General features: G+C 43.4%; 1 protein-coding gene across 1 annotated transcript; it reads left to right on the top strand.

Annotated features, from left to right (window-relative positions):
* The first annotated feature begins 324 nt into the window (after positions 1-324).
* IFNG (interferon gamma) lies at positions 325-5177 on the top strand. The gene is given in 4 exon segments (NM_001286902.1): positions 325-504; positions 2819-2887; positions 3393-3575; positions 4806-5177. Coding segments are annotated over 4 exon segments (507 nt in total). The 5' UTR covers positions 325-384; the 3' UTR covers positions 4941-5177.
* Positions 5178-27896: the final 22719 nt, after the last annotated feature.

Here is a 27896-nt window from a genome sequence, read left to right as displayed (position 1 = left end):
AATGCTTTCGAGGGATCCCTCAAAGGTGGCAGGACTGGACACGTAACCTAGCATCATATTCTGTCATGTGGGAGATCTAGTCATTTAAAGGAAACTTTAAATGCTGAAATCCCACAAACCATACCTATTAATAAAACCAATAAGCATCACGTCCTATCTAACACCATCTCATTTTCTAAAACCTGTGAAAAATGCGTAATTCTGATGATGAGATAAAAATATTTAACACCCAGGTATAAATACCACCAGCAAGACAGATGAAGTTCATTAGTTGGCTTTCTTCTAATACTAGACTCGACTGTTAGGAAGTTAGCACATTGCTTTGGGCCTGATACCTATCTTCAGAAATCAATTAAGCATTTCTTATTCAGTGACTCCACAGAAATGACTCCTCAGACTTATTTCTTCATACTCCTATCTATCAGCTCTTATTTTGGATGTGTTTTTGGTCAATCACTTCTTACTCAAATAGAAGACGATATAGAAAAACTCAAAGCTGACTTTGTAAGTACAATCTTCTAATAACCCATTCTTCTTTTTCTCGTACTGCTTATGTTTTAGACATTTGGATTTGAATATTACTGAAAGTTGGTTAGAGTTTGGTTTATGACAATCAAAATGCAACATAGTCCTGTTACAGAATATGTAGAGTTACTTTTGCCTAGTTGGATATAGTTTGATATTAGAAAATGTCTTTGTTTTATTTACCTTTGACACCAAAACAAAGGTCCCTCTAACTGAACTAATTAAAGTAATATACTGTAGTATTTTGAATCTGAGGAAAATTGATATAATTATTTATGCTTTTTGATGGGTACATTTCCCCAGTTCCTTTAGCAATCAATTACATGGAACAATGCATAATGCATTGTAACAATTAAGATGCAACCTCTTGGATCATTATTAATTTGAGCTTGACAAAGTTACATTTGCCAGAGATAGGAGATTAAGCAGTAGTTCATAATGTTAACAAGAATAACTGAAAATGACTGAGGTTATAGGAGATTCTTTGCTTTAGCAAATGCTTTCTTCTTCTTATATTGCTCAAAGGTGGCCCCTAGTGCTTATTCTGTAGTATTTTTGAAACAGTACTATATTAATCCTGCTTTCACATACTGAGATTATGATGTGTGCAAGAACACAGTATCTGCACCATTAGCACTTTTCATAGAGATTTTGTAAATGTGATATTAATTTATGAAATCAACAGGAGTCAAACAGATAACCTGTTGATTTCAGATGGGATTACTAGTGGCAATAAGAACTGTAGGATTGGGTGGTCATTAATTGTTCTTTTCCTTTTAGCATTTCAAATTCATATACTTAAATTAATGAAAAATGCAGAATAGTCTTGTAGCCAGAGCAAAAAACTGGGGTCCAGGATCACTGACTTCCATTTCCAGCTTAGTCACAGATTTTGTGTTTGTCTGTAGAATGAGTATAACAGTTACAGTAATAACCTTAAAGAAATGTGGTGAGGTTTGCTTAATGTTTACCAACTGCTCAAAGATAAAAATGCAATATTGGTTTTATATATAAGAAAATTATTGTGATTATATGTTAGATTCCTATGACAGTATATATAACTATGTAGGGCCAAATCCTGGGATGTGCTGAGCACTCATTGTTTTCTTTGAAATCCAGAGTTCAAGCCCACTTCATGTGCTCAGCACTTCTCAAAATTGACAGGTAGGCCCAGAGCCAACAAAGCACTTCAGCATGCAAATTATCCCATTGAAGGATAAGTAATTACATTATTGAGCAAACAAAAATGATTAACGTTGTATTGTTAGGGTTACATTTTATCAGGACTAGTCAAAATAACTCCATTGCCACTAGAAAAAAAAATTTAAGTCTCTGTATTTTCTATCCCTGCAATTACTGAGATACAGCATCCAGTACACCTGTGTTTTATGAATTGCAGCTCTACAAAATGCTCTTTAGTCCCCAATATCTTTGCATCCCTCAATCTGACAGTAGGATATTGGACTTTCCCCCAGTTTTTACAAGTCTCTGAATACTACAGTTCTGACTCTCTGAAATGACACCTATGAAACTATAGTTTCTCTCTGCTAGAACTGGGCTGTTTGCAATTCACCCAAACAAGGAAGTCCTGTTTGCACTACTTAGGATACATTCAAACCCTGAACCTGGGAATCATGTGAGCAGAGGTGAAATGTTGGCGGGGAGAGGGGGCAGTATATGCTGGGTCATGTGCCTTCCAGGTTTGCTGCTTGGCATGCACTAAGCATGCTCACACTGATGAGCATGCTCACTAACACTACTCAAGCCAGTTGCCCTGAATTTACCTCCTCCCTACTGTCATCCAGCACAGGGTATCTCTGCCCATGAAAATTACACTGAATGGGCCCTTTGCACTGAGCCTTTACTGGCACAAAATTTTCACAAAGGTAAATGAATTCCCATTCATTCACAGAAGACAATGGGGGATTTTTCCTAAGTACTGTGAAAGGAATGAATGAAAGATAAGCTGTTAATATCAGTGTCCACAAAGAGCACATAATATGATTACTGTGAGTAGCTGGTTGCTTATCAGGGGAACTGCAGGTGCAAAAGGTACAGATAATTTGAGTAATGACATTTGTTGTAAAATTAACAGGCCACAATGGTACTCACCAGTTTAGTGACTATAGTTGTATAATTTATTTGAGATGAAAGACTTTTAAGAGCTGAAAACCCTTAGAGCAAAAATAATTCTTGTATGTATTTCACTACTACTCTATCCTGCTCAGCAGAGGGTCCAGTTTGTTTTCCATCTTGTTGTCTACTTCTAAGTCATTTCTGTATTCCATTGCAGAATTCAAATCAGTCAGATGTAGCTGATGGCGGATCAATTTTCACGGAAAGGCTGAAGAGTTGGACAGAGGTAAGCCTAAATCCTTAGGACCAGATTTTGAGCAGTGGTGTGGCTGCGTTGCAGTACCTTACTTGTGCAAAGTGGCTCTCAGTCTGAAGTAGCTAGCTAGAGGAAAATCACCTCAGTATCTGAGATCCCATAGGAGCTTAGAATGGACATAGTGACTGCTATGACATCTCATCATCTTCTCTATTGGTGCTGGGGACATGCCTGGGAGAAAAAGGCTGTACCCAGGGAGTTCCTATAAACTATTGATCTCGAGGCTAGTGTAATGGTTTCTTAAGATAGCTGGCACAAGTTACAACAGCTCCCAGGATACTTTAGTTTATGCCAGTTATGTTCAACTCAAGTCTCAGCCAACCCAGAATGAAGGCTGAAAGCCATGTTTGCATTCCCTTGTCTCAAGTTGCATGGAGTCCTCTCTGACCCCAGCGGAGGGTTTTCATTTTGATTTTCTACATTTCACTACTGATGGAAGTTCATTAAACCCTTTTACTTTCTGTATTTCTAACAGATAACTGAAAAAAAAATCATACTCAGCCAGATCGTTTCCTTGTACTTGAAAATGTTTTCTGTTGTCCCAACCAACGGCAAACACCACATAGTGAACATAAACAATGCCCTGCATACATTGAACAACAACCTCACTGACAGCTTCAAAAAAGTAAAAGATCTAATGGAGTTATCACAACTTCAGGTAAGGATATTTTTTTTCTTTCATTTTATGAAGGAAAACATCTAGAATTCATTTCCCGTTTGAAGCAACAAAGTCTCAGCTTCTTGACATTCAGGTCAAAATCTAAAGCTCCTTTCCTTTTTTAGGCTTTTGCCTAATGCTGCATCTACACTGGAATGATTTTGCGCAAATACTTTTAACGGAAAAGTTTTTCCATTAAAAGTATTTGCGCAAGAGAGTGTCTATACTGGCATGTGCCTTTGCGCAAAAGATTTGCTTTTGTGCAAAAGCATCCGTGCCAGTGTAGACGCTCTCTTGCGCAAGAAGGCTCTGATGGCCATTTTAGCCATCAGGCTTTCTTGCACAAGAAATTAACGTTGTTGTCTACACTGGCCCTCTTGCGCAAGAATAATTGCGCAAGAGGGCTTAACCCTGAGTGGGAGCGTCAGAGTATTTGCACAAGAACCACTGATTTTGTACATTACAAAGTCAATATTCTTGCGCAAATACTCGCGGCCAGTGTAGACAGACGGCAAGATTTTTGACAATGTAGACACAGCCTAAGTGTTTTCTTTGGGGGAAAAGTCATATCCTAAAAGACAATTTTTTATTTAATATTTTTTTAAATTATGTGTGTGTGTGCTCACAAAATAGCTCAATCAATGCCTGTTAGCATCTGAAACATTTTAATCAAAAACTAATGAATGAAAACAAAGTCAAGAAGAGTAACATACAACCTTAACCTTATGTCAGCTTATTACATATTTAACAGCCCTTGTCTCCTAAACTGGGTTGAGGAATTAGTAATTAGTTTATAGTCAGACCTCAAAAGGGATCAAAAGACAGCCTTCAAAAGTGTCATTCTGAATCAGACTCTATTGTTAACACCAATGTAACTCCTCTGGTTCCCACTGACCTTCACCTGAGTTAATATTTTGCCCTTCAATACCACAGTAAATCAAACCCTGTCATAATATGACATGACGAGCCACACATTAGCTCAGCACTATAGAATGTTGTTGACTTATACCATATTATAAAGTAGACTAGAAATTGGACAACAAAATTCAATGGAAGATTGCTCTTCCTTATCTGAATTGATTGGTGGATTGAGGAGTTATTGCTATTCTTCATCAGTGTGTTACGCTGCCCTATCCTGTAATGCCCAGTACAACAGCCTAAACCATAGTGCATGCTAATTAACTTCTAGTACCTTTTGGAATGACTATTTCTTTTTGTCATTTGAAACAGATGAATGATTCGAAAATCCAACGCAAAGCTGTTAATGAACTTTTCCCCACCTTACAAAAACTACTACAGGACCATCCAGCTACTCATAACAAGCGAAAAAGGAGCCAAAGTCAGAAAAGGAAATGTAGATGTTGATGAGTTTAGTTATACTTTTGTTATTCTGTTTTTATATACATCTATTTATTAATATTTAACTATTTTAACATCAGTATTTATAATGAAATCCATTTTGTGGAAACACCAACAAAGTATTTATAATTCCTATTGCTGCATAAGAAATGCTGTTTATTTTTATATGTTAATTAACCGGATAATACAAAGCTGCATGTCATTACCTGATATTCCCTGTGAACTTCATAAAAACATAATGTATAGACTCAATATTGTACTTAACTGACCTTCTGGTATTACGTTGATGGCTAAAATTAATAAGATTATGGATGATCATTTATTTAATTAGGCAGGAAAAAGGGCCCGGAAAAGCATCTCTGTTCAGGAAAGCAATGAAAAATGTGTTAAATGTTAAGTAGATACTTAAGTTTCACTTAAGTCCATGGAATTTAAGTACATTGAAATACATTTGGTATTTTGAAATTTAGTTGTGTTCCAATTCATACCAAAGCCACAGCATTACAAAGTTTTTCATGAAACAGAAAATAAAAATGAGCATATGCTGAAGTGCTTTCTTGAGCTGGAGCCTCAATGACTGAAAGGTGCTAAACTATTTTTTTTTAGCCTGAGATTGTTAGGAGGATAAGGCAACTAAATATTGCCAGCTGTCTAACAGCAAGTGTGACTATGTACCATACATGTATTATGTCTGAATTTTAAAAGGTGCCGTCTATATTTATTATATAAAAAGTGATATATAAATATTTTATCTCCGGTAAATATGCAAACAGTTGTACTACAGTATTATTTAAGACTGATTTTTATTGAAATGAAAAATGTCCCCCATATTATTTTCATATTTAATAACAAAATGTTTGAATAAAAACATAATTTTACATTCATTTATCATGTGTGATGCTTCTTTGTGAGAGGTTTCCAGAATGGGAGGAACCTCATTTTTTGAGGAATACAGGATCTGTCGAAAAAGGGTTTATTTTTTGACAGATCCTGGTCTAGACGGTTTTTTTTCTGAAAAAGCTCGGTGTTCAAAAAAAGTGGTAGCCATGTTTATGCTAATGAAGTGTGTGATATTTAAATCCCTGCTTCATTAGTAATTTCGACATGCCTAATCTACATCTCTCTGTCAACAGAGAGGTGTAGTCTAGACACAGCCTTAGTGTCGGAGGTTTAGTACAAGGAGATAACTTTGTTGTGCTGAGCAAGTATATTACTACAGGAAAGTCTTAGGGCCTGATTTTCCAGAGCACATAAGAAACCCACTCAGAGCTGGGCACAGAAAGGTCATAGTTTTATAGAGGAATTTGATATTTTGAAATGTACTTTTGTTCCAATTCATGCCAAAGCCACAGCATTTCAAAGTTTTTCATGAAACAGACTAGCAAGCATGGGAAACATATGCACAGAAAATAGCAAGAATTGTAAGGGCCATTGCAAGATAATAAGTTGATTCAGAACTTCACCTTTGTCATTATTTTTGTAGTGTAACAAACCTATAACTGGATAGTGATTGGCCCCAGACAAGATGGAAAGGATAGGGTGGAACATGCAAAGGTCGCCAGCTCTCCAGTGCTTTCACCAAGCAAGAGCCTATGACAGTCATAGTCCTTGTGTTTGAGAAGCCTAGAGTCTGATTTCCATTGTGTCCTTGAGGGGACCTACATTGTTCCAAAGGGAGAAGGGAGGAAGTTTAGTCATAACCTGGGTCACTGGCAGTGACCCAGGGTACAGGCCTTGATCACAAGAAGCAGCAAGTTTCACCATCAAGAGAGATGATGTAGTCTATATAATCTTCCCCTCTCCCCACAGCAGTGAGCTCCAGGAGGGACTATGCTTTCCTGGGCGCACATACTCATACAGCTCTCCTTTCTTCCTTGCCAGTCACTCCTCAATTCAAATGCCTCTACTACCTCTCCTGTTTCCACTATACCAAGCTCAAGATTCTGGTCCTCACCTTCAAGACCCCATCATAGCTGTTGCTTTCCCTACCTATCTGCTTTGGTCTTTCTTTCTATCTCCTCTTTTCTCCTTCCCTTCACCAGAGACGCCATCCTAGCCTGCCTGTCCACTTTTCTCACAGCTGTTTGCATGCTTAGTTCCACTCCGTTCCTTATCAGGCCTGTACGCAGGAATTTCTGTGGATATGTTTTTTTGTAAATGTGGACCTCAGGGGTATGAATGCACCCACATAGTCCACCAAATAAGTGGGGAAATCAGCCCCAGCCTTCCCCCCGATGGCCAGAGCATGGGGAGGGAGGCTCGGGCAGCATGCTGTCCCTGCCTTCCCCTGGCTAGACAGAGCATGCTTACATGAGGGACCATAAGGGGTGCTTTTGCATCCTTCACACCCACTCTGCATACAGGCCTGCCTATGCATTAAATGACTTACCTGAGCTAGTTCACAAAGCCACTACCCTTCAGATTCCTGCATAAGGTCCACTTCTACCATGATGCCTGTCAGAAATCAGCCAGCTTTCTTCCTCCACCCACACACATACACTTTAAAATGGTTTAGATTTTTTAAGACGTACATTTCCCTAGCCTATATTGCTCTAGGAACTCGTTGTTGTTGTCTTCATCCTCTTCATGGAAATTTCCCTCCTGCCATTGTGATATCTACTTGTGGTCCTCGGTTCTAAAGTGACTAATGATATTGGGCACCTCCAATATTTGTTGGATGCCCTAAACTGAGAAACCTTAACCAGGATTGAGCTCCAGGGCAGTCCTCCGTCTGGCTCCCTCTGTAGTTCCCAGCTCTGAGGCAGTCTCAACCCTGAACCCTGGAAAGCTGACGCTGATGAGGAATTGTGTTCCTTGGGCTTTTATGTTCTTCGTTCTCATCAGCTTGCCAGGCAGACTGGTGTGAAGCTAACTAAGCAGATTTAGAAACATTCTTGGGTTCTGTTGGACTTTCACTGAAATTGAACTGGCAATGTGAAACAAAAACAAAAACAAAAAAAAGACAAGAGGAAGTTTCTCAAACAGTGTTACTTCCACTGACTGCAACTGGAGTCATGCACATGCAACAGCTCTGAAATTCATGCCCTTTGGTTTATAGTCACAACAAAGTGACTCAGTAAATCTGGAGACTTGAACTAGTTTTGGAGGAAACAGCTGATCTTGATTGTACTCATCACAGACACGTGCATTACAAGTGATTTTATTTAAAATAGTTCTCCCTTCCAGTTCTATGATTCTATGATTCTATTTATTACTTAATGAAACATCTGCTCCAGGGTATACATGTCTAGCTAAAGCAGCTTACTCCCTTGTACCTTAAAATACAAAACAAAGCAAACTCACAGGAGCTTATATCATTAAAAAGATCCTGGAACTTAAATGTGGAACATTACTCCTGATGCATTAATACACCATTATTAGAATTTCCCATTTTTTCACACCTAGGCATAGGCCTTTTGTACTTTGCTATATAAACACTTAGAATTGAACTGCCCTGAAGAGTTTATGTTCTAATTTCAGACAAGACAGAACTTAAAAAATGTTGGAAAATGACCAGTGACTTTGATGCACCACTCAAGACACCTTGAAGGGGCCTGATTAAAAGAGTGTAAGCACTTGACCCTGCTTAAGGTGTCTCAGTTTAGGGCAGTTTCAGTTTGGGGAAGTTTCAAAAGACCAGACGAAAATGAATGGTGTGGCAATTTTGAAAATGTGTAAAAATGGGATAACCTGGTAATTAAAGGTGTCTCAGTCTGACATTGCTCCGAGGTAAGATAAGGCAGAGTGGCCGATATGAGAGTCCATTAATGTAGAATTAAAAGAGGGTAACATAATTAATACAAATCAACATGGGTTTATGGAAAATAGATCCTGTCAGTCTAACTTGATACCTTTTTCTGATGAGATTAAAAGTTTGGTTGAATAAGGTAATAGTGATGTAATATATTTAGGCTTCTGTAAGGCTTTTGACTTGGTACTACATGATATTTTGATTAAAAAACTAAAATGATATAAAAATTAGCATGGTACACATTAAATAGAATAAAAGTGGCTAACTATAGGTCTTAAAATGTAATTGCAAATGGGGAGTCATCAGGAAGCAGGTCTGTCTTCAGTGGGATCACTTTTTGCCCCAGTTTTTATTAAGAACATGAAAGAAAACATAACATTATGATAGATAAAGTTTGAAAATGAAACAAAAATGGGGGGAGTAATAAATAATGAAGCGGACAAGTCACTGATTTAGAGCAATCTGGATCACTTGGTAAAATGGGCACAAGCAAACAATATTTATTTAAATATGGTTAATTACAAATGTAAACATCTAGAAATTAAAAAAACACACATAGGCCCTACTTAAAGGGTGAAGGAAGCATCAAGTTTGAAAAAAGTTTTGGGGGACCATGGTGGCTAATCAGCCGAACATGAGCTACCAATGTGACGATGTGTCCAAAAGAGCTAATGTGATCCTGAGACGCAGAAACAGGGGACTCTTGAGTCAGAGCAGAGAGGTATTACCTCGATATTTGAAACTGGTGCACCTGTCTGGAATTCAAGATGAAGGTTGATAATTTGGAACGGGGTCAGAGAGAAGCTAAAAGAAGGAATAAAGGATTGGAAAAGATGATTAGAGGGATAGATTCTCTGGGTATGTCTACACTGCAATTAAACACCTAGGCTATGCCTACACTCGCGGCTTCTTGCGTAAGTATGGCCGTTCTTGCGCAAGAATCTGCAGAGCGTCCACACTGCCTCCCCGCTCTTGCGCAAGGAAATTTACAGTACGGCGTGGTAAAAGAGGGCTCCTTGCGCAAGAGCTATACTCTTTTCTAACAGGTGTAAGCCCTCTTGCGCAGGAGCTCTTGCGCAAGCGGGCAGTGTGGACGCTTGGCAAGGATTTCTTGCGCAAGAAAGCCCTATGGCTAAAATGGCCACCAGAGCTTTCTTGTGCAAGAGAGCGTCAAAACTGCCATGAGCGCTCTTGTGCAAAAGCACAGCTCGCACATGGCGGTGTGGACGTTTTCTTGCGCAAGACTTCTTGCACAAGAACCCTTGCTCAAGGTGTTCTTGCCCAAGAAGCCGCGAGTGTAGACATAGACCCACTGTTTGCCCATGTCAGCTGGCTCACACTCATGGGCCATGGGCCTGGGGCTATACAATTGAAATGCAGATGTTTGGCCTGGGGCAGTAGCATTAGCTGCTGGAGTGCAGAGGAAGGCCTGTAGTTTGTAGAGGCAGGTGCCTTAGAAGTGAAAGTGCCTAGTAGAAGCAGCTGCTGGTGTGATCTCGGATTAGACTTGAATCATGCGGCTACTCCTGCTTGCAGGTAGAAACAACTTGTTGTCATCCCTTCTTCAGTTCCAGCCATCTCCTTTCTCCTCTTCATAGAGGTATTGATTTCCATTCATACCGGATTCTCCTGGGAAGGAGCTCATAGTGTGAGTACTACAGCCGTATCAATATAAGAAACCCTGAGAAGGAAGGAAGTACTGTGTGATTTCTTTGTGTGTGGCAATTTTTATTTATCCTTTCCATAGTTTCTTTCCCATCATGTGCAGTATTTCCACTATACTATTATACAGCTGATTGTTGTCAGGACTTAAAAGGGGGGGGAGGGGTTTGCAAAGATCCCAGAGCTGGCAAAAGAATGAAAAATAGAGCTGGTTCATTGAGGGGACTCGGTAAGCATCGTCTTATCAAAGCTGCTCTGAGGTTATGACACACCCTTCCCCTTTCCTAGTTACTTTAAACCTAGATGTTAATATACTAGAATGATTTTTGTACTCTTTTCAGATGAAGACTAACACTGATAATTAATTGTATTCTGATTTATCATAATTTTAAAAAACTGAGGGTAAGCTCAAAGATACTGCTTTATTACAGATGCGCGCGCGTGCGCGCGCACAAACACACACACACACACACACACACACACACACACACACTATGCACCAAGTCCTAAGGTCCTTTCTCAGGAAAAACTCCCATTGACTTTAAAGAGTTCTGAATGAGGATCAGTCTTATTGTTTTCCATTCCAAGTGAAAGGTGCATTTATTCAACCTGGCCTTTTGCAACAGATATAGAGTGACGGTGTTCCCTCTAAGATTTTCCATCCACGAACGGAGTGAGTTTTGGCGTGTGTACCAATATTGAGATCATGTGTGCTAGTTTGGATGTGTGCCACCGTGGCACCCAACATGCTTGGCCGCCACAGCAGATTAAATAGGATATTACTGTGTGGGGCTCTTTCACTGGTAAAAGACCTTGCAAATCCACCAAGTGAGTAGGTTACTCCTGAGCCCACAGAAGACTTAAGGCGTTGCCTATATTGAGAAAGTTAGAAATGGGTGCCCCTAGATAGAATGTGTGAATGACAGAGATTTTGTGTGGGAACAATAACACACACATTTTAAAAATGTAGTTTGTAATCAGTAGTGGCAATGGAGAAATCAATTTTATTTGTAGGTAGCTGTGGAGAAATCTCTCCTGAGAAAATTCTATTTATTCTTGGGAGATACAGGTTGAATCTTTCTAGTCCAGGTCCCCTTGGGACCTGATTGGTGCAGAATCAGAGACTCTGCCAAATCATGGGAGGTCAATATTGTCTAGCAGCACTACCAATACTTCCATTGCTTACTAGGCTCCTAGAAGACATTTAGAGGGTAAATTAAAGCTAAATAACAGCACAGAACACTGAGAGCCAGGACCGGTGGCTATAAACCTGGAAACTTTATGGGACCGTGAGAAACTTGGCCACATCTATGATAAGTGGACATCTGTCTAAGTAAAATCATGTTGAATCACACATGCTGCCGAACCAAAGAATGCTGGATTAGAGAGGTTCAACCTGTACTCTATTCTTTTCAAAATGGTTCCTAAAGGCACACTCCTACAACAGGCTGATTATCTTCTGAAAGGTCCCTCCACTCACGATGACTTTGAGGATACTCAAAACCTGTCCGGAATTGTTCATCACATCACAGAATTGGGGCCTATGTTTATAAAATCAGATGTAGCAGGAATTTGTAATTCATCATTTTAGTAAAGAAATATGTGCTCCAAAGACATTGGCCACGGAAGCATTAACTTCATCTGAAGTAGGGAAATTTCTTCCCAGTCACTAATTCTATGTTCCACTTCAGCTCAAACACTGGATGTTACTTACACTGACAAACCCTATAAAATGCAGCACAGGGCATATATTCTGTCCATTAGCTCATTTGTTTGGTCATGTTACATAGAGGCTGTAATGTCCTTGGATTTTCTGTGTTTGTTTAATTTATATTCTTATCAGAATGTCCATTTAGTTTTTCTGTTTGGACACTACAGGACACATTTTAAAGATAAAATGTTTTCACATTAATTTTAAGGGAATGTGAACATATGAAAGGAAGAGATATAGACCCCGGGGGAGGGGGGCTGCTGCACCTTCTCTCCCCAGCAGCTAGTCTTGAATCAGGTCTCGGCTGCTGCCTCCCTTACCACATCCAGGGACCTGCTTGCTGGCCCAGGGCTCTGCTCCTGGCCCTGTGCTTGCCCCCGGCTTTTAGGGAGGAGGCAGACAAGAGTAAAGATGGCTTTCAGTGCCCCTACTATTAGAAGTGTTTCCATGCCACTGGGAAGAGACTTCCTTCCTACTTGCGTCACACTTACACAGATATATTAACTTAAGGAAAGGTAATGCTGTTAATTTCGGTGGTGCAATGACAGTATTAATACAAGTATATGTTTAAAATGTAGCTACTGTAACCAGTTTATTGTCATTCCCATACGAATAAAGGTTACTTAATTCTGAAGCTCTATTTCTTCACAACAATGAAAACACTAAAAAGAAAGTATGCACTAAACACAATGCACACCCCTCTAGCAATACTGGGTGAGCATTCATACTCAACCTAACACTCTCCTAACACTAGTTCCCTACTATACCATTAACACTCAACAGCAACAGCACATTAATTACCTTCCTTCAAACATCCACTTTCGATACAACAATATTATGATATCAAAGAACTTAAAATGTACACTCTTATGGTATCTAGAGAAGGGAGGAAATTAAGATTGTACAAAGAGAATTTCTTTAATGTTTTGGATGTCTTAACTCTAGTGTCTTTTTTTAAAATTTCAAAGGACTGGTTTTTTACAGTGTTATTTAGTGATTCTTCTGTAAGGATTTTTATTCCTAACAGAACCACTCCTTTTCTATCTTAAGCAGAAATCCTACCTTTTGAAAAAAAGTATTTAACATCTGTATCTCAGCTTTGAAAAACTCGGCTACAACAAAAGTTCAGAAAACAGAAATTTCAAGGTTTACACACCATCTGCAGTGTCTTAGTGATTCTTGTATACATAGCATTAGCTAAATATCAGTGCTACCTAAACAAAGCAATTTTCTAAAACTATTTTAAATTAAAGCCTACCGTTTAATAGCAGACAATGGCATCAAAAAGGAAACAGATAATCTGAGACTCAACAGTGCATGAGGGATAATGTAAATCCTCAGTGGGCAAAGGACTTCTTGTTAACATTTGAATAAAATACCCTTTTGCATATGAAAAACTATCCAATGACAAATACTTTACTGGGCCCTGTTGACAGGATCCATTTCATACATAAAATGCACAGTCATTCTTCCTACCTCACTGCCGATTAGGCTGCAGGGGGAATTTTGTGTTCGGTTCTGGGCACCACCTTTTTAAAAAATACAGACAAATTAGAGGTTGTGTTTTTGTTTTAAGAACAAGAAATATGATGGAGGGTTCAGAAAAGGAGACCTGTGAGGAAAAGTGATGAGAAAAGAGCAATGCTCCACCTTGATAACCACTACTAAGAAGAGCCATGTCTGCTTCCCAAATGTTTTCTTTACAGGAGCCTCCATTTAACAGCTTAGAACCTTTTTATTCCCTTAATTGTTCTCATAATGCTTGTGGCGAAACAATTCAAATCATTGGGTCAAATTAAGGAAATTTGTTGCAGGGAGTAGGAGGTGAGAAGCCGTCTAAGTTCATAGTACCAAGAGAAGATTCACCTCAGTGCAGGACCAACTGACAAGCTCATGGTGTGTTTCTTCTCTTCCTCTGTGCTGAAAGGTTCATTATTATTTGCAAATCTCTCTAAAACCAGTTTGATCTGTCTTCAGCATTACAACCAAAATAAACTCAGCAGAAAGGAGATGTGGTTGGTAGTGGGCCAAGTTTGTGGTTAAAAATATAGGAAAACCCAAACCTTATTTGAGAGGGGATAAATCAGAGCTTTTGTGATGTTAACATCATGGTCCCCACTTAGTTCTACCATCATCTTAACAAAAACAGAGTTCCTTGTTTCTCCCACATCGCCTCAGAAACTGCTCTTGCAGAACAAGGGTTACAGTGATTGCCATTAAATACTCAACACATAGGAACAGTTACCCATGTGGTATTGCCAACTGTGACTTTAACGGGCCCAGCTTCCCTTCAAACACAGTTCCCATTTCACCCCACACAGTTTGATCTGAGAGCCATCTATGCAGAATAAGAAATATCCTATCCTAGGAACTGTCGTCTGACTTTTAAATGGCAACTCCTGTATATTTTGTTTTCAGTTAAGTGTTAGGTTTCTGATTATTTGGGAAAATGAAAAAAATTGATGTTATAAAATGTTTATAGGTTAACTGAAACTCAGATTCCCCACTGGGGAGACCCAGCATGACTGCCCAAGCTGTTCTGACTCAGAGTTCTGAAAATGATAGTGGGATGCTCTAGGACTGAAATATGACCATGAATATTGTCAGGTCCGATGATGACGGGGTGGGGAAAAGAGAGCAGCTGCCCTGGGGCCCAGTGATTTGAAAGGCCCTAGGGCTCCTGGCCACAGGAGCAATGGCAGTTGGCACCTCGAATTGTTGCTCTGAGGACGTGCTGGGAGAAGGGGGGCGCTATGTGGAGCACTCAGATAGTACTAAGGGCTGGCTGCTCTACCCCTTCCACCCAAGACCCCAACTCTTACAGGAGCATGGAGCCACCCCCCACCTTGCACAGAGGTCTGATAAGTCTGTTGGCCCCCCTGTTGTTAATATTGCCATTGTTTTAGACAGTTGCCACTAATCTTTATATTGTGTAAAGTGTCAATGCCAACGTTTCGGTGTTCTAAATAAGAATATCCTGTTTACATCCATGTATCATCACTGTATATGAAGTTGGGAATATGAACTAGATATCTGCATTTCAAATGTGTTTGTTCCTTGGGTAACACAAAACAGGTAAAATATACATTAAAAACAGACAGCTATGTGTGGATGACATGCTCATTAAAGACACTTAACTCTCACAATGGGTCACAGACTTACCCTTCCCTGCAAGTCTACTTGTGGACACCTTAACATGGATATGGCCAATGGCCTCCACTGTGAATTAACAAGCCATATAAGGACATGTGATATTCTCATGTGATCTTGGACTCCAAATTATGCCAGTAACTTTCTACAAACAGGGGCTATGGCTTTGTTTGGTACAGTAAATTCCATGCACATGACAGAGGGTACAAAAGATCCTTGCATCATATCCATCTTGCATGCTCTGATACTCTGGAGTGTGGATTTACAATTAAAAGGAGCATATTGAACTATGTACTGTAGACCTTCCAATCTTTTGGAAGTTATCAGAGACTTTACAAGCCAGAAATCTATACCATCACTGCTACAAACCTGATATAAGCACATTGCCATTATTGCATGTATATGATCTATTAAACATTTTAACTCTCTTCTTTCCTCTTATAAATAAACCTTTAGATTTTAGTTACAAAAGGTAAAACATGACAGCAGCATGCTTATTGGGTAAGATCCGATTTCAATATTTGTCCTAGCTATAGGATCAGAAGAACCTTTTCAATAACCACTGGGTTATTGGTTTTCAATAACCACTTATCATCATAAAAGCAATATTTCTCCAAGTGAGTTGTGGGCCCACTTTTAGAAATCTGTTACTAGGCCACTCCGGGATTAACCATGGAAGGTTCTACTGGAGGATGTGAGCATGCACCCCCCAAGTTTGTACCTGGAGCTGAGCATTAATGATGGTTCAAATGAATGCAACTACTGTACTATGCTCTTGAGAATGTGTTGCTGGGTAGTGGACTTAAAGCACAGAAAAACAAAAATATAAAGCAATTGATATTATTAAAAAGAAAAACAAAAGCAGTGGAATCTTGATATGAACAATTGAGCATGGGGGAAGCATGTTTCGCAGAACACAAGATTAGGGAGGTAAATGGAGCAACAGGCTGGAAACAGACTGTTTGTACTGGGTAAGATAAGGGGGAACAACCAGGGAACTGTTTACAGTGGACAAGATAATAATGGGAACGATAAAGATGGAATGTAAGATGAGGTAAAGAAGGAAGTACAGTAAAGAGTAAGTTGCGCCTGGACACAGCAATTGCCCCATAAAGTAATCAAGCCAGTCCCAAAGTACGCAATGCCATGTGCAGTAAATGCAATACAATGTGCAAATGTATATAAAGAAGAGGTTTGCTGTCTAACTTTGGATGTATAGGACGCTTTATACACATCCCTGATGCTTGAGTCTGATCAACTCAGTATATTTAGCTTTATCTTACTATATATTTTAGAAATGTGCATCTGTCTGTCAGTCCGTCCATCTGTAAGACCATTTGTTCAAGAACTCCTCCTAAATGGTAAGAGCCAGGACAACTGAATTTGGTGTGCAGCTTCCTCTTCTCATAACTTGGTCAGGGTTTGGTTGTGCCAGGATAATGGGATGTGCATGAAATGTGATTGGTTCACATCAAACGGAAAGGGAGGGATGTGAGAGCAGGGACAATAATACTCATGCATGACCACAAGGGAGCAGCATGCTCAGGGGACTGTTATACTAATAAATTAACACAGGGGGGCAGCAAGCACCCTAGTGAGCAGCCACGCTGGCAGCATGGCCCCCGCCACCCTGGCCTGCCGTGAGGAGCACTACCACCATGGGCCAGCCCCGGACAGGAGCTGGCAGGTGGCCTGTGCAACCCTGCTGCTCCTGAGCTGGCCCCAGGGAGAAGTCGATGGGTGGCCTCTTCAACCCCTGATGTTCTTGGCCTGGCCCCAGGGAGCACTGGCAGGCAAGCTGCATGACCCCTGCTCTCCTGGGCCAGCTGTAGGGAGAAGCTATCAGCCACCCCTACTGCCTGCCCAGAGCCCCACACCTTCTCTCCGGAGTCTTCCCTCCTCCCAACCCCCTGTCCTACCCCTGAGCTCTCACCCCCTGTCCTGAACCCCTCTTCAGTCTCCAACCCTGCCCTGACTCCTGCATCCCAACACACGCAATGCCAGCCCCTTACCCTGAAGGACTGGAGCAACACCAAGTAAGTCTTCTAGGGTATGTCTACACTACAGCGCTAATTCGAACTAACTTAGTTCGAATTAGTTAATTCGAACTAAGCTAATACGAACTAACGGATCCAGACTAAAAAACTAGTTCGAATTAGCGTTTTGCTAATTCGAACTAGCATGTCCACATTAAGTGGACCCTGAACCGGGGTTAAGGATGGCTGGAAGCAGTGCCGGCAGGGCATCAGAGGAGGACTTAGAGCGTGGAGCTGCTGCCTCAGGCTAGCCGAGGGCTGTGCTTAAAGGGACCCGACCCCCACCCCGGACAGACAGTTCTCAGGGGTGCCCCACTTGCAAAGCAGTCCTGGCTTGGAGTGCCCTGAGTGCCCACACTGGGCACATCACAGCACTCGGCCATCAGACCGGCTGCACTTGCCACAGGCTGCCATCTGGGGAGAGGGGGCAATTGGGGGGCTGCAGGAGAGCTTCCACCCCCAGAAGCCCGCAGAGCCAGCCCAGTCCTCCCCATCAGGGGCTCGTACCCCATTCCTCCCTCACCTCCTTCCACTTACCCTTCCCTAGCCCCCCTTCCTGATGTACAAAATAAAGAAAATGTTTGGTCAAAAATAGAATCTCTCTTTATTGAACAAAACTCGGGGAGACTGGGAAAAGGAGGTGGGAGAGGGGAAGAGAGAGGCTGGGAGAGGGGAGGGCAACTAAAATGTTCAGGGGTTTGGAACAGGTCCCATATGAAGAGAGGCTAAAGAGACTGGGACTTTTCAGCTTAGAAAAGAGGAGACTGAGGGGGGGGGGTATGATAGAGGTTTATAAAAGCATGAGTGGTGTGGAGAGGGTGCATCAAGAAAAGTTCTTCATTAGTTCCCATAATAGAAGGACTAGAGGACACCAAAGGAAAGGAATGGGTAGCAGGCTTCAAACTAGTAACAGAAAGTTGTTCTTCACAAAGCAAAGAGTCAACCTGTGGAACTCCTTGCTGCAGGAGGCTGTGAAGGCTAGAACTAGAACAGAGTTTAAAGAGAAGTGAGATCAAGTCATGGAGGTTGGGTCCATGGAGTGGTATTAGCCAGGGGGTAGGAGTGGTGTCCCTGCCCAAAGTTTGTGGAAGGCTGGAGAGGGATGGCACGAGACAAATGGCTTAGTCACTGTCTTCGGTCCATCCCCTCCAGGGTCCCTAGGGTTGGCCGCTGTCGGCAGACAGGCTGCTGAGCTAGATGGACCTTTGGTCTGACCCAGTACAGCCATTGTAAGCTCAGGGCTCAGGGTCGGGGGTCTCAGTGGACCACCTTGATTTTCATGCACACTTGCTCCTGGGTGGCCAGGCTGGAAGCTCTCCTGCCCTAGACGGCCGCTTTCCTGTGCCTAGTGCGGAGATCGTGGCCGAGGTCCACGATGTCCGCACTAGACCAGCGGGTGCCTGCCTCTTGCGGTCCCGGGCAAGCTCCCAGGAGCTGCCAGCCTGGTCCCGGGAAGAGGGGGAGGGCTGGGGGGCATCGGGTGGCTGGCTCGAGCCGTGCCAGGTGCAGGGTCTGCTAGCTGGGTGCTGGCAGGCTTGCACCTGGCACGGGCACCGTAGCCAGCCCGTGCCCCTTTAAGGGGTCTGGGGCCGGGAGGGGGGCATACGAGTTTCCCTGGTGTGGGTCAGAGTGGCCACCAGGGAAAGCTGGGGAGGGCTAGCCTCCCACTAGTTCGAATTAAGGGGCTACACACTCCTTAATTCGAACTAGTAAGTTCGAACTAGGCTTAGTCCTCGTAGAATGAGGTCTACCTAGTTCGAACTAAGCGCTCCGCTAGTTCGAATTAAGTTTGAACTAGCGGAGCACTAGTGTAGCGCCTATCAAAGTTAATTCAAACTAACATCCATTAGTTGGAATTAAGTTTGTAGTGTAGACATACCCCTAGTGCCTAATGAAGGAACCTGAGTGATAAGACTGGAATCACACTGAATTCTTTGGGAACCAAGTGGAAGAAGTCTCAGGGGAACCCTGACAAATTGAAACGTATTTAAGGCCTTTCATCTTGATGGATTACAAAGTGCTCTCCTGGATGCATGCACACTGAAGTTACTCACCAGTCACAGGAATGCAGTCACCTCTGAGGGGAACACAGTAATAGCACATGGTACATTCTAGAAAGGGAAATAAAGTGAGACTCCCCTAGTTTAAAAGGACAGACAATAGCCACTCAAATTTGTATTTAGGAAGGACACCCATATTGCTACTACCTCTCAGCTTTTGCCAAAAGGGCCACTGAATCTCCCAAATATTGTAATGGGTCAGAGCTTTGGTTTGTTGTGTCAGAAAGGGTTCATTTCCAGGAGCTCAGTGTCTCCTAGACCCACAATGGGGCACTGGCTCATTAGTATGAGCACCATTCAGATGGCAACTGCTGTCCAGTGGATCATAGAATCATAGAACACTAGAACAGGAAGGGACCTCGAGAGGTCATCAAGTCCAATCCCTGCCCTGATGGCTAGACCAAGCACCATCTAGATTACCCTGATAGATGTCTATTTAACTGCTCTTAAATATCTCCAGTGATGGAGATTCCACAACTTCCTTAGGCAATTTATTCCAGTGTTTAACCACCCTGACAGTTAGGAAGTTTTTCCTAGTGTCCAACCTAAACCTCCCTTGCTCAGAGGTCAAGGAGAACAATTTTTCTCTCTCCTCCTTGTAACACCCTTTTAGATACTTGAAAACTGCTATCATGTCCTCTTACCATATCCACCCCCCCCAATCTTCTCTTTTCTAAACTAAACAAAAACAATTCTTTTAGTCTCTCGTCATAGGTTCTATTGACATAGAGTACTTGCTACATATTGTCTTAAATCAGACTACAAACCTTTCAAAGCATAGGCTCCCTATGTTTTTGCAACCTAATATAATGAGGCTCCAGTCTTGACTGGAATCTTGTAGGTTTTTCTGTAATACAAATAATTATCATGCTGCTGCTGCTTTTCTGCCTTTGTCCATTCTGGTTTCTGTGGTACACACACCCACGTAAGAAATAATGAGTTACATGCCAACTAGGAATAGGTGACATTGCTATCAGTACTTTGTTCCTGTGGCTAATATGCCTTTTTAAAGGAAATGTAGTGATGTGTGAGTGTTTCTTTTTCATTGTTTGTTTTCCTTTGGTCACCATTTGCTCCTCTCCTTGTGCTGGGACTTTCAGCACCTCTGTTTTAACACTTTCTTCCCCTGGAATACATTCAGACACATATAGCAAAGGTAGTGGCCCCATAGTTCTGTATATATTTTATTCTAAATATTCTAAACTATTGACAGCAACACATCCTTTTCCCTCCACCTCCAAGGAGCACTGTTTGGGTATGTCTACACTACAGCGTTATTTCAAAATATCTTATTTTGAAATACTTATTTCGAAATAGCTTATTTCGAAATAATGCGTCTACACACAAAATGCATTTCAAAATAGCATTTTGCTATTTTGAAATAGCGTGTCCACACTGAGTGGACACTGAATCGCATATAAGGTGGGCCAGAACCATGTCCGGCAGGGCATCAGGTCAGGAGTTACTTTGTGTGGCTGCTACCTGAGGCTATCTGAGGCCTGTGCTTAAAGGGACCCCCCCCCTTGACAGCCAGTTCTCAGCTTTTCCTGATTGCTTGCCTACCTCGCTGAGGGACAGCAAAGCATTTTGTCTCTGTGTGCTCTGGTTGCCCTCACTCGGGACACCACAGCACTCTGCAACATGGAGCCGGAGCTGCCCCTGAGGAGCGCTAAGAGCCTCCCTCATTTAGTGTGGAGCTCATGGACGTTGGGGGCACCCCCCCCCAAACCTGAATAAGGTCCATGATCTCCACCCTGGACTCCACCCTGGACCAGGAAGGCGCCCGCCTTCTCCGGGCCCTGGCAGACTGCTGGCAGACTGCTCCTGGGGAGCGGTGGAGGGCTGGATGGCAGTGGCTTGCTGGCTCATGTTTTGGGGCCACTGGATCAGGGGCAGTGACTGCTGGCTCTGGGCTGGCAGGCTTGGATCTGGCACAGGCACTGTGGCCAGAGTCTACTCCTTTCAGGGTTCCGGGGATGGGGGAGTGGAGGGAAGGAGAGGGCAGTGTTCTTGATTGAGGCTGGAGTAGCCACCAGGGCTCCCTGGGCAGGCTGGAGGCCCCCTATTTTTAAATAAGTGTCTACACAGCACTTATTTCCAATTAGCTATTTTGAATTTGGCATTATTCCTCATGGAATGAGGCTTATCAAATTCAAAATAAGTGCTTTGCTATTTCAAATTTATTATAAAATACCGGTTTGGCTGTGTAGACACTAGGAAAGTTATTTCAAAATAAGGGCTGTTATTTCGAAATAACTTTGCTGTGTAGACATCCCCTTTGTGGCTGAGCAGACGAGGAGGCTAAATTCACCCTTCTTGGTAAATCCACTGCATCTTCATACACACTGTGGCAGAACGTTTGATCCCATCACTCCTTTACATAAAATATTTCTTGATCATTGCATCATTCAAACAATCATACATAATACTAAAAATATACAAATAAGTGGATTTTTCCTATCCTCTTATACAAAACTGTGAAGAAGGAAATTTTCACATTCATGAATTTAGGTCGAGATCTGTCATGCTCCAATTTTCAGTGCAATACAACCACTAGCTATTTGGCAATATTTTGTATTGTCTCATCTCAGTTCCTTTAATTGCACCTAAAACATTTGAACCGGGTGTATTTTTTTTTCTTTTTTCTCTTCAGAGACACAGTATAAAATGGCTGAACTAATTTGGCTCACAGTCAGACTGAAATCAAAGATGAGAAATTTCATTCTTAACAGAATTTGTTTTAGAAAATTTGAGAAATTGAAGGAATAAGACTATAATTAAATATGAATCTAACCCTTGCTTCCAGCATGCACTACATGTGGCTACTATAATAATTGAAAAACTATGGAGCTCATGAAATGGAGGAACTGCTATGACCGGTTAGAGTAAGGCATGGTTCAGGCAGCCACCATCTTCTCACATAGCTTGAACAAACAACTATAGCATTACATAGCTGCTATTTTGGGACCTCTTCTAAGCAGAGATGGTCAAATCAACTTGAGAAATTATAAAATGGACTAATAAGTATTAGGGGAAAAGAGTAATCCCTTCCAACTTGTAATCAAAGATAAGAAGAAATGCTAGAGCACAAATGCAGGGTAATACTGTAGCGCCTAAATGATCTTAAAATTATGTGTTCTTAATTTAGCTCTACTTACAGAAAAGCATGCACAATTAGTCACAGATCTGTCAAGCAAGATGCATGGCTGACTCATATGAGTAAACTGACTAGCAGGCAACTGATAAGAATAGGGGGCTTAGAGTGGTCAGTGGTTAATTTTCCAGGATATTAGAGAATGCCAATGAATGAGAGTGGCTATTGTTAAAGTCATAGATGACTGTTATTAAAAATGATAGGCGGTGTTTCCATATGTGACTGAATAATGATCTACAAGAAAAAAAATCACCATTCATATTTCATTTAGATCTCTACATAAATTTAGGATTATATTTAATTTGTTTTAAAATGACAATCGCATACTATTATTTAAATTGTCCTAAAAAATTCTACAGTAGTTAGAAAGCTGCTGGGACGCCATTTCAGCCTTTGGTAGGGGGAGAGAACCTGTGTATGCTGCAATGGGGGGACAGTCTAAGGACAGTGGCTTCAGTAGTGTTACAGAGCATGCCCAGTAAGGATATGTCTACACTACAGAGTTTTGTTGGGAAAACAGCCATTTTTTTCCATCAAAACTTGAGGAATATCCACACTGCAATCGCAATCTTTTGATAGTAAATCGAAAGAACAGAGGGCTTTTTCCAACGTTGGTAATCCTCATTCTATGAGGAAGAAGCCATTTTGCAAAAGAGCTCTTGTGCAAAAAGGTGAATGTGGACAGGGAGGAGGGTTTTTTTTCAGAAGAGGCCTCCAGGAAATAGCACAGTTGCCCTGGTGGCCACTCCATATAAAGTAATCACAACTCTATAGTTCCTGTGTCCTGGCCCTTCTTAAAGCTGCAGGCATCCTGGACAAGCCTTGTGGCAGGAAGCTGGCCAGAAAGTAGCACTTCACCGCATGGCTTTCCCTGCCACAGGCCTGCTGTGATTGCTGAGCCTCAAGCCCCCCCACAATCTCCCTGGCCCTTGCTGGGAGCAGCCCCAGAGGTCCAGGACCCACCCAGGGGGACCAAGAGGCATGCCCTGTCCTGGTCTGGCCTGGAGATCCAGTCCCTTCTCGAACTGTGGGGTGAGGAGGAGACATTACTAGATTCCCAGGCCAAGCACTGCAATGTGGACATTTATGGCTAGATGGCCGAGTCCCCGGTGGAGCACGGATACTTACCCCAGACCTTGGAACAGCTCCGGAGTACGGTACAAGAGCTCCATCAGGGATATGTCCAGGCCAGAGAGCAAAGCTCATGGTAAGGGGCAGGACCCCACACCTGTCCCTATTACCAGGAGCTGCACCAAATCCTGTGGGGTGGGGAAATGTACTCCCCACCCATCCTCATCGACTCTGGCCTCGAGACCCCCATCATTGCCTGGCTAGAGGTCTCCATGGAGGAAGATATGGTCAAACTCGGAGCTCCTTACAGCCCGGCTGTGTCTAGACTGGCAAGTTTTTCCGGAAAATCAGCTGCTTTTCCGGAAAAACTTGCCAGCTGTCTACACTGGCCGCTTGAATTTCCAGAAAAGTACTGATGATCTCATGTAAGGTTGTCAGTGCTTTTGCGGAAATACTATGCTGCTCCTGTTCGGGCAAAAGTCTTTTTCTGAAAGACTTTTGCGCAAAAGGGCCAGTACAGTACTGTTCTCTGCAAAAACGCCCCAATCGTGAAAATGGTGATCGGGGCTTTTTTGCGGAAAACTGCGTCTAGATTGGCCACAGACGCCTTTCTGCAAAAAGTGCTTTTGCGGAAAAGCATCCTGCCAATCTAGGCGCCCTTTTCCGAAAATGCTTTTAACGGAAAACTTTTCTGTTAAAAGCATTTCCGGAAAATCATGCCAGTGTAGACGTAGCCCCCTTGACTGGAGGCCTTTCCCAAAGAGGGCACAAACCAGTCCCACAGAGCACTTCAGCTGCCAATCTGGCTAGCCAGAAGCCTCACGAGCAAAACCCCTCTCACATCTCAGGTCTCTCCATGCCCCAAACAGCCCCAGGCTTAACACAGGTGAGGGGTTATAGAACCCAATCTCACCTACCTCGAACAGCCACAGTTCCCAGGTCAATTTACACTCTGGATCTTACACACAAGATCATGCCAAGCCAATCATTTAGCATCTAAAATCTAAAAGCTTATTACTAAAAGAAAGAAACGCATGAGAGTAAGGTTGTGAAAGGATAATACATTACATGCATTGAATCACCCAGTTCTCAATGCAGGCTCATAGCAGAGATGTTCTAACTGCTGGCTTAAAAGTCCTTAGTGTACATCCTATGTCAGGATGGGTCCACAGTTCTTTCCAGCTCGTGATTCCCTACAAGGCTGCATCTGGGGATCAGGAGCAAAACTGAAGACCAAGATGGAGTCTGCCACATGGCATTTTATATCTATCCCTGGTCTCTTCCAAGCTGGGGAGGGTCACATGGTCAGTGGCCAGGTTGTCATTGGCATTTAGAGATCCATTGTCCCTGGAGCCTTGCTCACTAGCATATCCATTGGCTGAGCATTCCTCGCCCATTGCTCAACCACAGACAGAGAAGTTTCCAGCATCCATAGAGTACATGTTTATAACTCCACCTATAGCCATTATACAATTACATGAATAGCATATACAGAAGCAGCAGAAGGTAAGCTTTTGTTTGACACCTCACATGTCCCCCTTTGTATACACTTTTGGGCAAACAGCCCCCCATGGGTGCAGCAGTGATCTTGGTTGCTCCTCTTAAAATCCAGTAATGTGACAGGCACTGTGGCCCTCTCCCTGGAGCCAGTGAAAGTGAGCCAGGACATCTCCCAGGCCTCCTCGGACACCTGGGAGGGATCTTCAGGTGAGTGGTCTCACTTTCACACATACAGGGCGGGGGAGGTGGGTGCACGGGGAACGAGTCTCACGTGGGCTGCTTGGGCTGGATATCGTGTTGTGGTCTGTCTATGTGCAACCATGTGTTGCCTTACTGTGCGGCACATGGCTGTCCTGCCACAGGGGTGGGGACCACCCCCGCTGGAAACAGGCTAGCCACAAGGGCACAGGCATGATCCCACACAGACTGAGGAGCCGCTCCCACAGACAGACCAGAGAGATGCAGCTGTGTGTGCAGACCCTGGGGAGGCCCAGGCTGCTCCTGGCTCCTCTGCCACCCATGAGGGGATCCCACTGTGGCCAGACAGTTTCCTTGGCTGCTTGTCCTTGGGCCCAGGGGGCAGGGTGGGAAGTGGACAGCACAGTTCTCTGGGCACGTTGGGGTCCCTGTGAGACAGGGCCTGCTGTGCAGGCCACACATGACCTTGCACCCAAGACATCCCCCTCCTCTGGGCCGAGGCCTGTTGGTCACTGCTCACAGAGGAGGGCACGGCCGCAGGGACAGTGTCTGCAGGGATGACTGACCATCTCTCCCTCTTTGTATTCTCCACAGCTGGACCAGCCAGGACTGAGAGTCAAGCCACACCACCACAGCCACCCTCCAGAGCCCAGGGGACCAGCATATTAATGTCCTTTGTGACATCCACCAGACCCTGGCACACAAGGTCTGAGCAGACTTGGAGTGGCAGAAGAGCGCCTGGGACCAGTTGATGCAGCGGTGTGACAACATGTGTGCCGTCATGTCCTGCATGATGGCACACCTGCCTGATGCTGCTGCTCCTGGCTTCCACCCTCCTGCCCCCCATGCTATGCCCATTCCCCTTCCACCTGTCCCCCTCCTATGCCTCTGCTCCCTCCCCATGCCATGCCTCTGCTCCCTCCCCTAGCAATGCCCATGCCCCTCCTCAAGTGATTCCAATGCTCCCTACCTCTACCCCTTGCCAAGCCTGACCCTGCTCTAGCCCTCCTGCCTGCCCACTCCTCTGTGCTCCCCGGACCCACCCAACTCCAACTCCGACAAGGTCCTCGCACCCGAGGTGGCACATCGAACCACTCCCTCTCCTTCTCCCTCCCAATTCTGAGCTTCCTCCCAGTACTGAGCCCTCCTCCCCTCCCTTTTATGAGCCTCCCTCACCCTGCCCACCTTTTCAGAAGCTTTCATTAATACAGACTGCAATATTTTGAAAACCAAACAGGTGTGTTTCCTGGGAGGTCAGGGAAAGAGTGAAGGGAGGGGTTGTGGTGGGGAAGGGATAGGGCTGCAAGGCAGAGGCCCCTAGGGATGAGGCCCTGGGGAGAGTTACGGGGGGTATGTCTACACTACCCCGCTAATTCGAACTAGCGGGGTAATGTAGGCATACCGCACTTGCAAATGAAGCCCGGGATTTGAATTTCCCGGGCTTCATTTGCATAAACCGGGTGCCGCCATTTTTAAATCCCGGCTAGTTCGAACCCCGTGCCGCGCGGCTACACGCGGCACGGAGTAGCTAGTTCGGATTAGGCTTCCTAATCCGAACTAGCTGTACTCCTCATTCCACGAGGAGTACAGCTAGTTCGGATTAGAAGCCTAATAATAAGGCTATGTCTAGACTACAGGACCCCAGGGTATGTCTACACTACCCCGCTAATTCGAACTAGCGGGGTAATGTAGGCATACCGCACTTGCAAATGAAGCCCGGGATTTGCATTCCACGAGGAGTACAGCTAGTTCGGATTAGAAGCTTAATCCGAACTAGCTACTCCATGCCGCGTGTAGCCGCGCGGCACGGGGTTCGAACTAGCCGGGATTTAAAAATGGCGGCACCCGGCTTATGCAAATGAAGCCCGGGAAATTCAAATCCCGGGCTTCATTTGCAAGTGCGGTATGCCTACATTACCCCGCTAGTTCGAATTAGCGGGGTAGTGTAGACATACCCTGGGGTCCTTGAGAGAACCTCTCCCTTGGAAAAGTCCTGTAGTCTAGACATAGCATTATTATTGTGTGGAAAGATGGGTGTAAATCTACAGCATGCTAGCAGACCACATACTAACTGTTCACCTGGACCTTGTGGTGCTCACTAAATTTCCCAGGGCAGTTTGGTCTACTCTTCTGTAAAATAGGAGACGGTCAATTTGCTCTAGAGACCTTTTAACACACGGTGGCTGGGTCCACAAGGACAGATAGAGCATGGCTAGCTAGCGTGCTGTAGATTTACACCCCAGCTTGCTGCACAGTATCTGTTCATCTAGCCTAACCCTACATGTAGGCTACATCTAGACTACATCTCTCTGTCGGCAGAGGGATGTAAATGAAGCACTTCAAAAGTGCAAATGAAGCTGGGATTAAAATATCTCATTCTTATTTTGCATAATAATGTAATGGCGCTCTTTTGAAAAAGTGCTATTTTGAAATTGGAACCGCAGTCTAGACGCGGTTCTTTTGCAAACAGGGTGCTTTTTCGAAAGATCCTGTAAACCATTTTCAAAAGAAACGCGTCTAGACTGTGGTTTCAATTTTGAAATAGCGCTGTTTCAAAAGAGCGCCATTATGTGATTATGCAAATGAAATCCCGGCTTCATTTGCACTTTTGAAGTGCTGACTACAGAGGGATGTAGTCTAGACGTAGCCATAGGCACAAGCAAGAGTTG

This window comes from Pelodiscus sinensis, chromosome 1 (genome assembly GCF_049634645.1).
Source record: "Pelodiscus sinensis isolate JC-2024 chromosome 1, ASM4963464v1, whole genome shotgun sequence".
In the NCBI taxonomy this organism is placed as follows: Eukaryota; Metazoa; Chordata; order Testudines; family Trionychidae; genus Pelodiscus; species Pelodiscus sinensis.
This window is presented reverse-complemented; position numbering and strand designations above follow the sequence as displayed.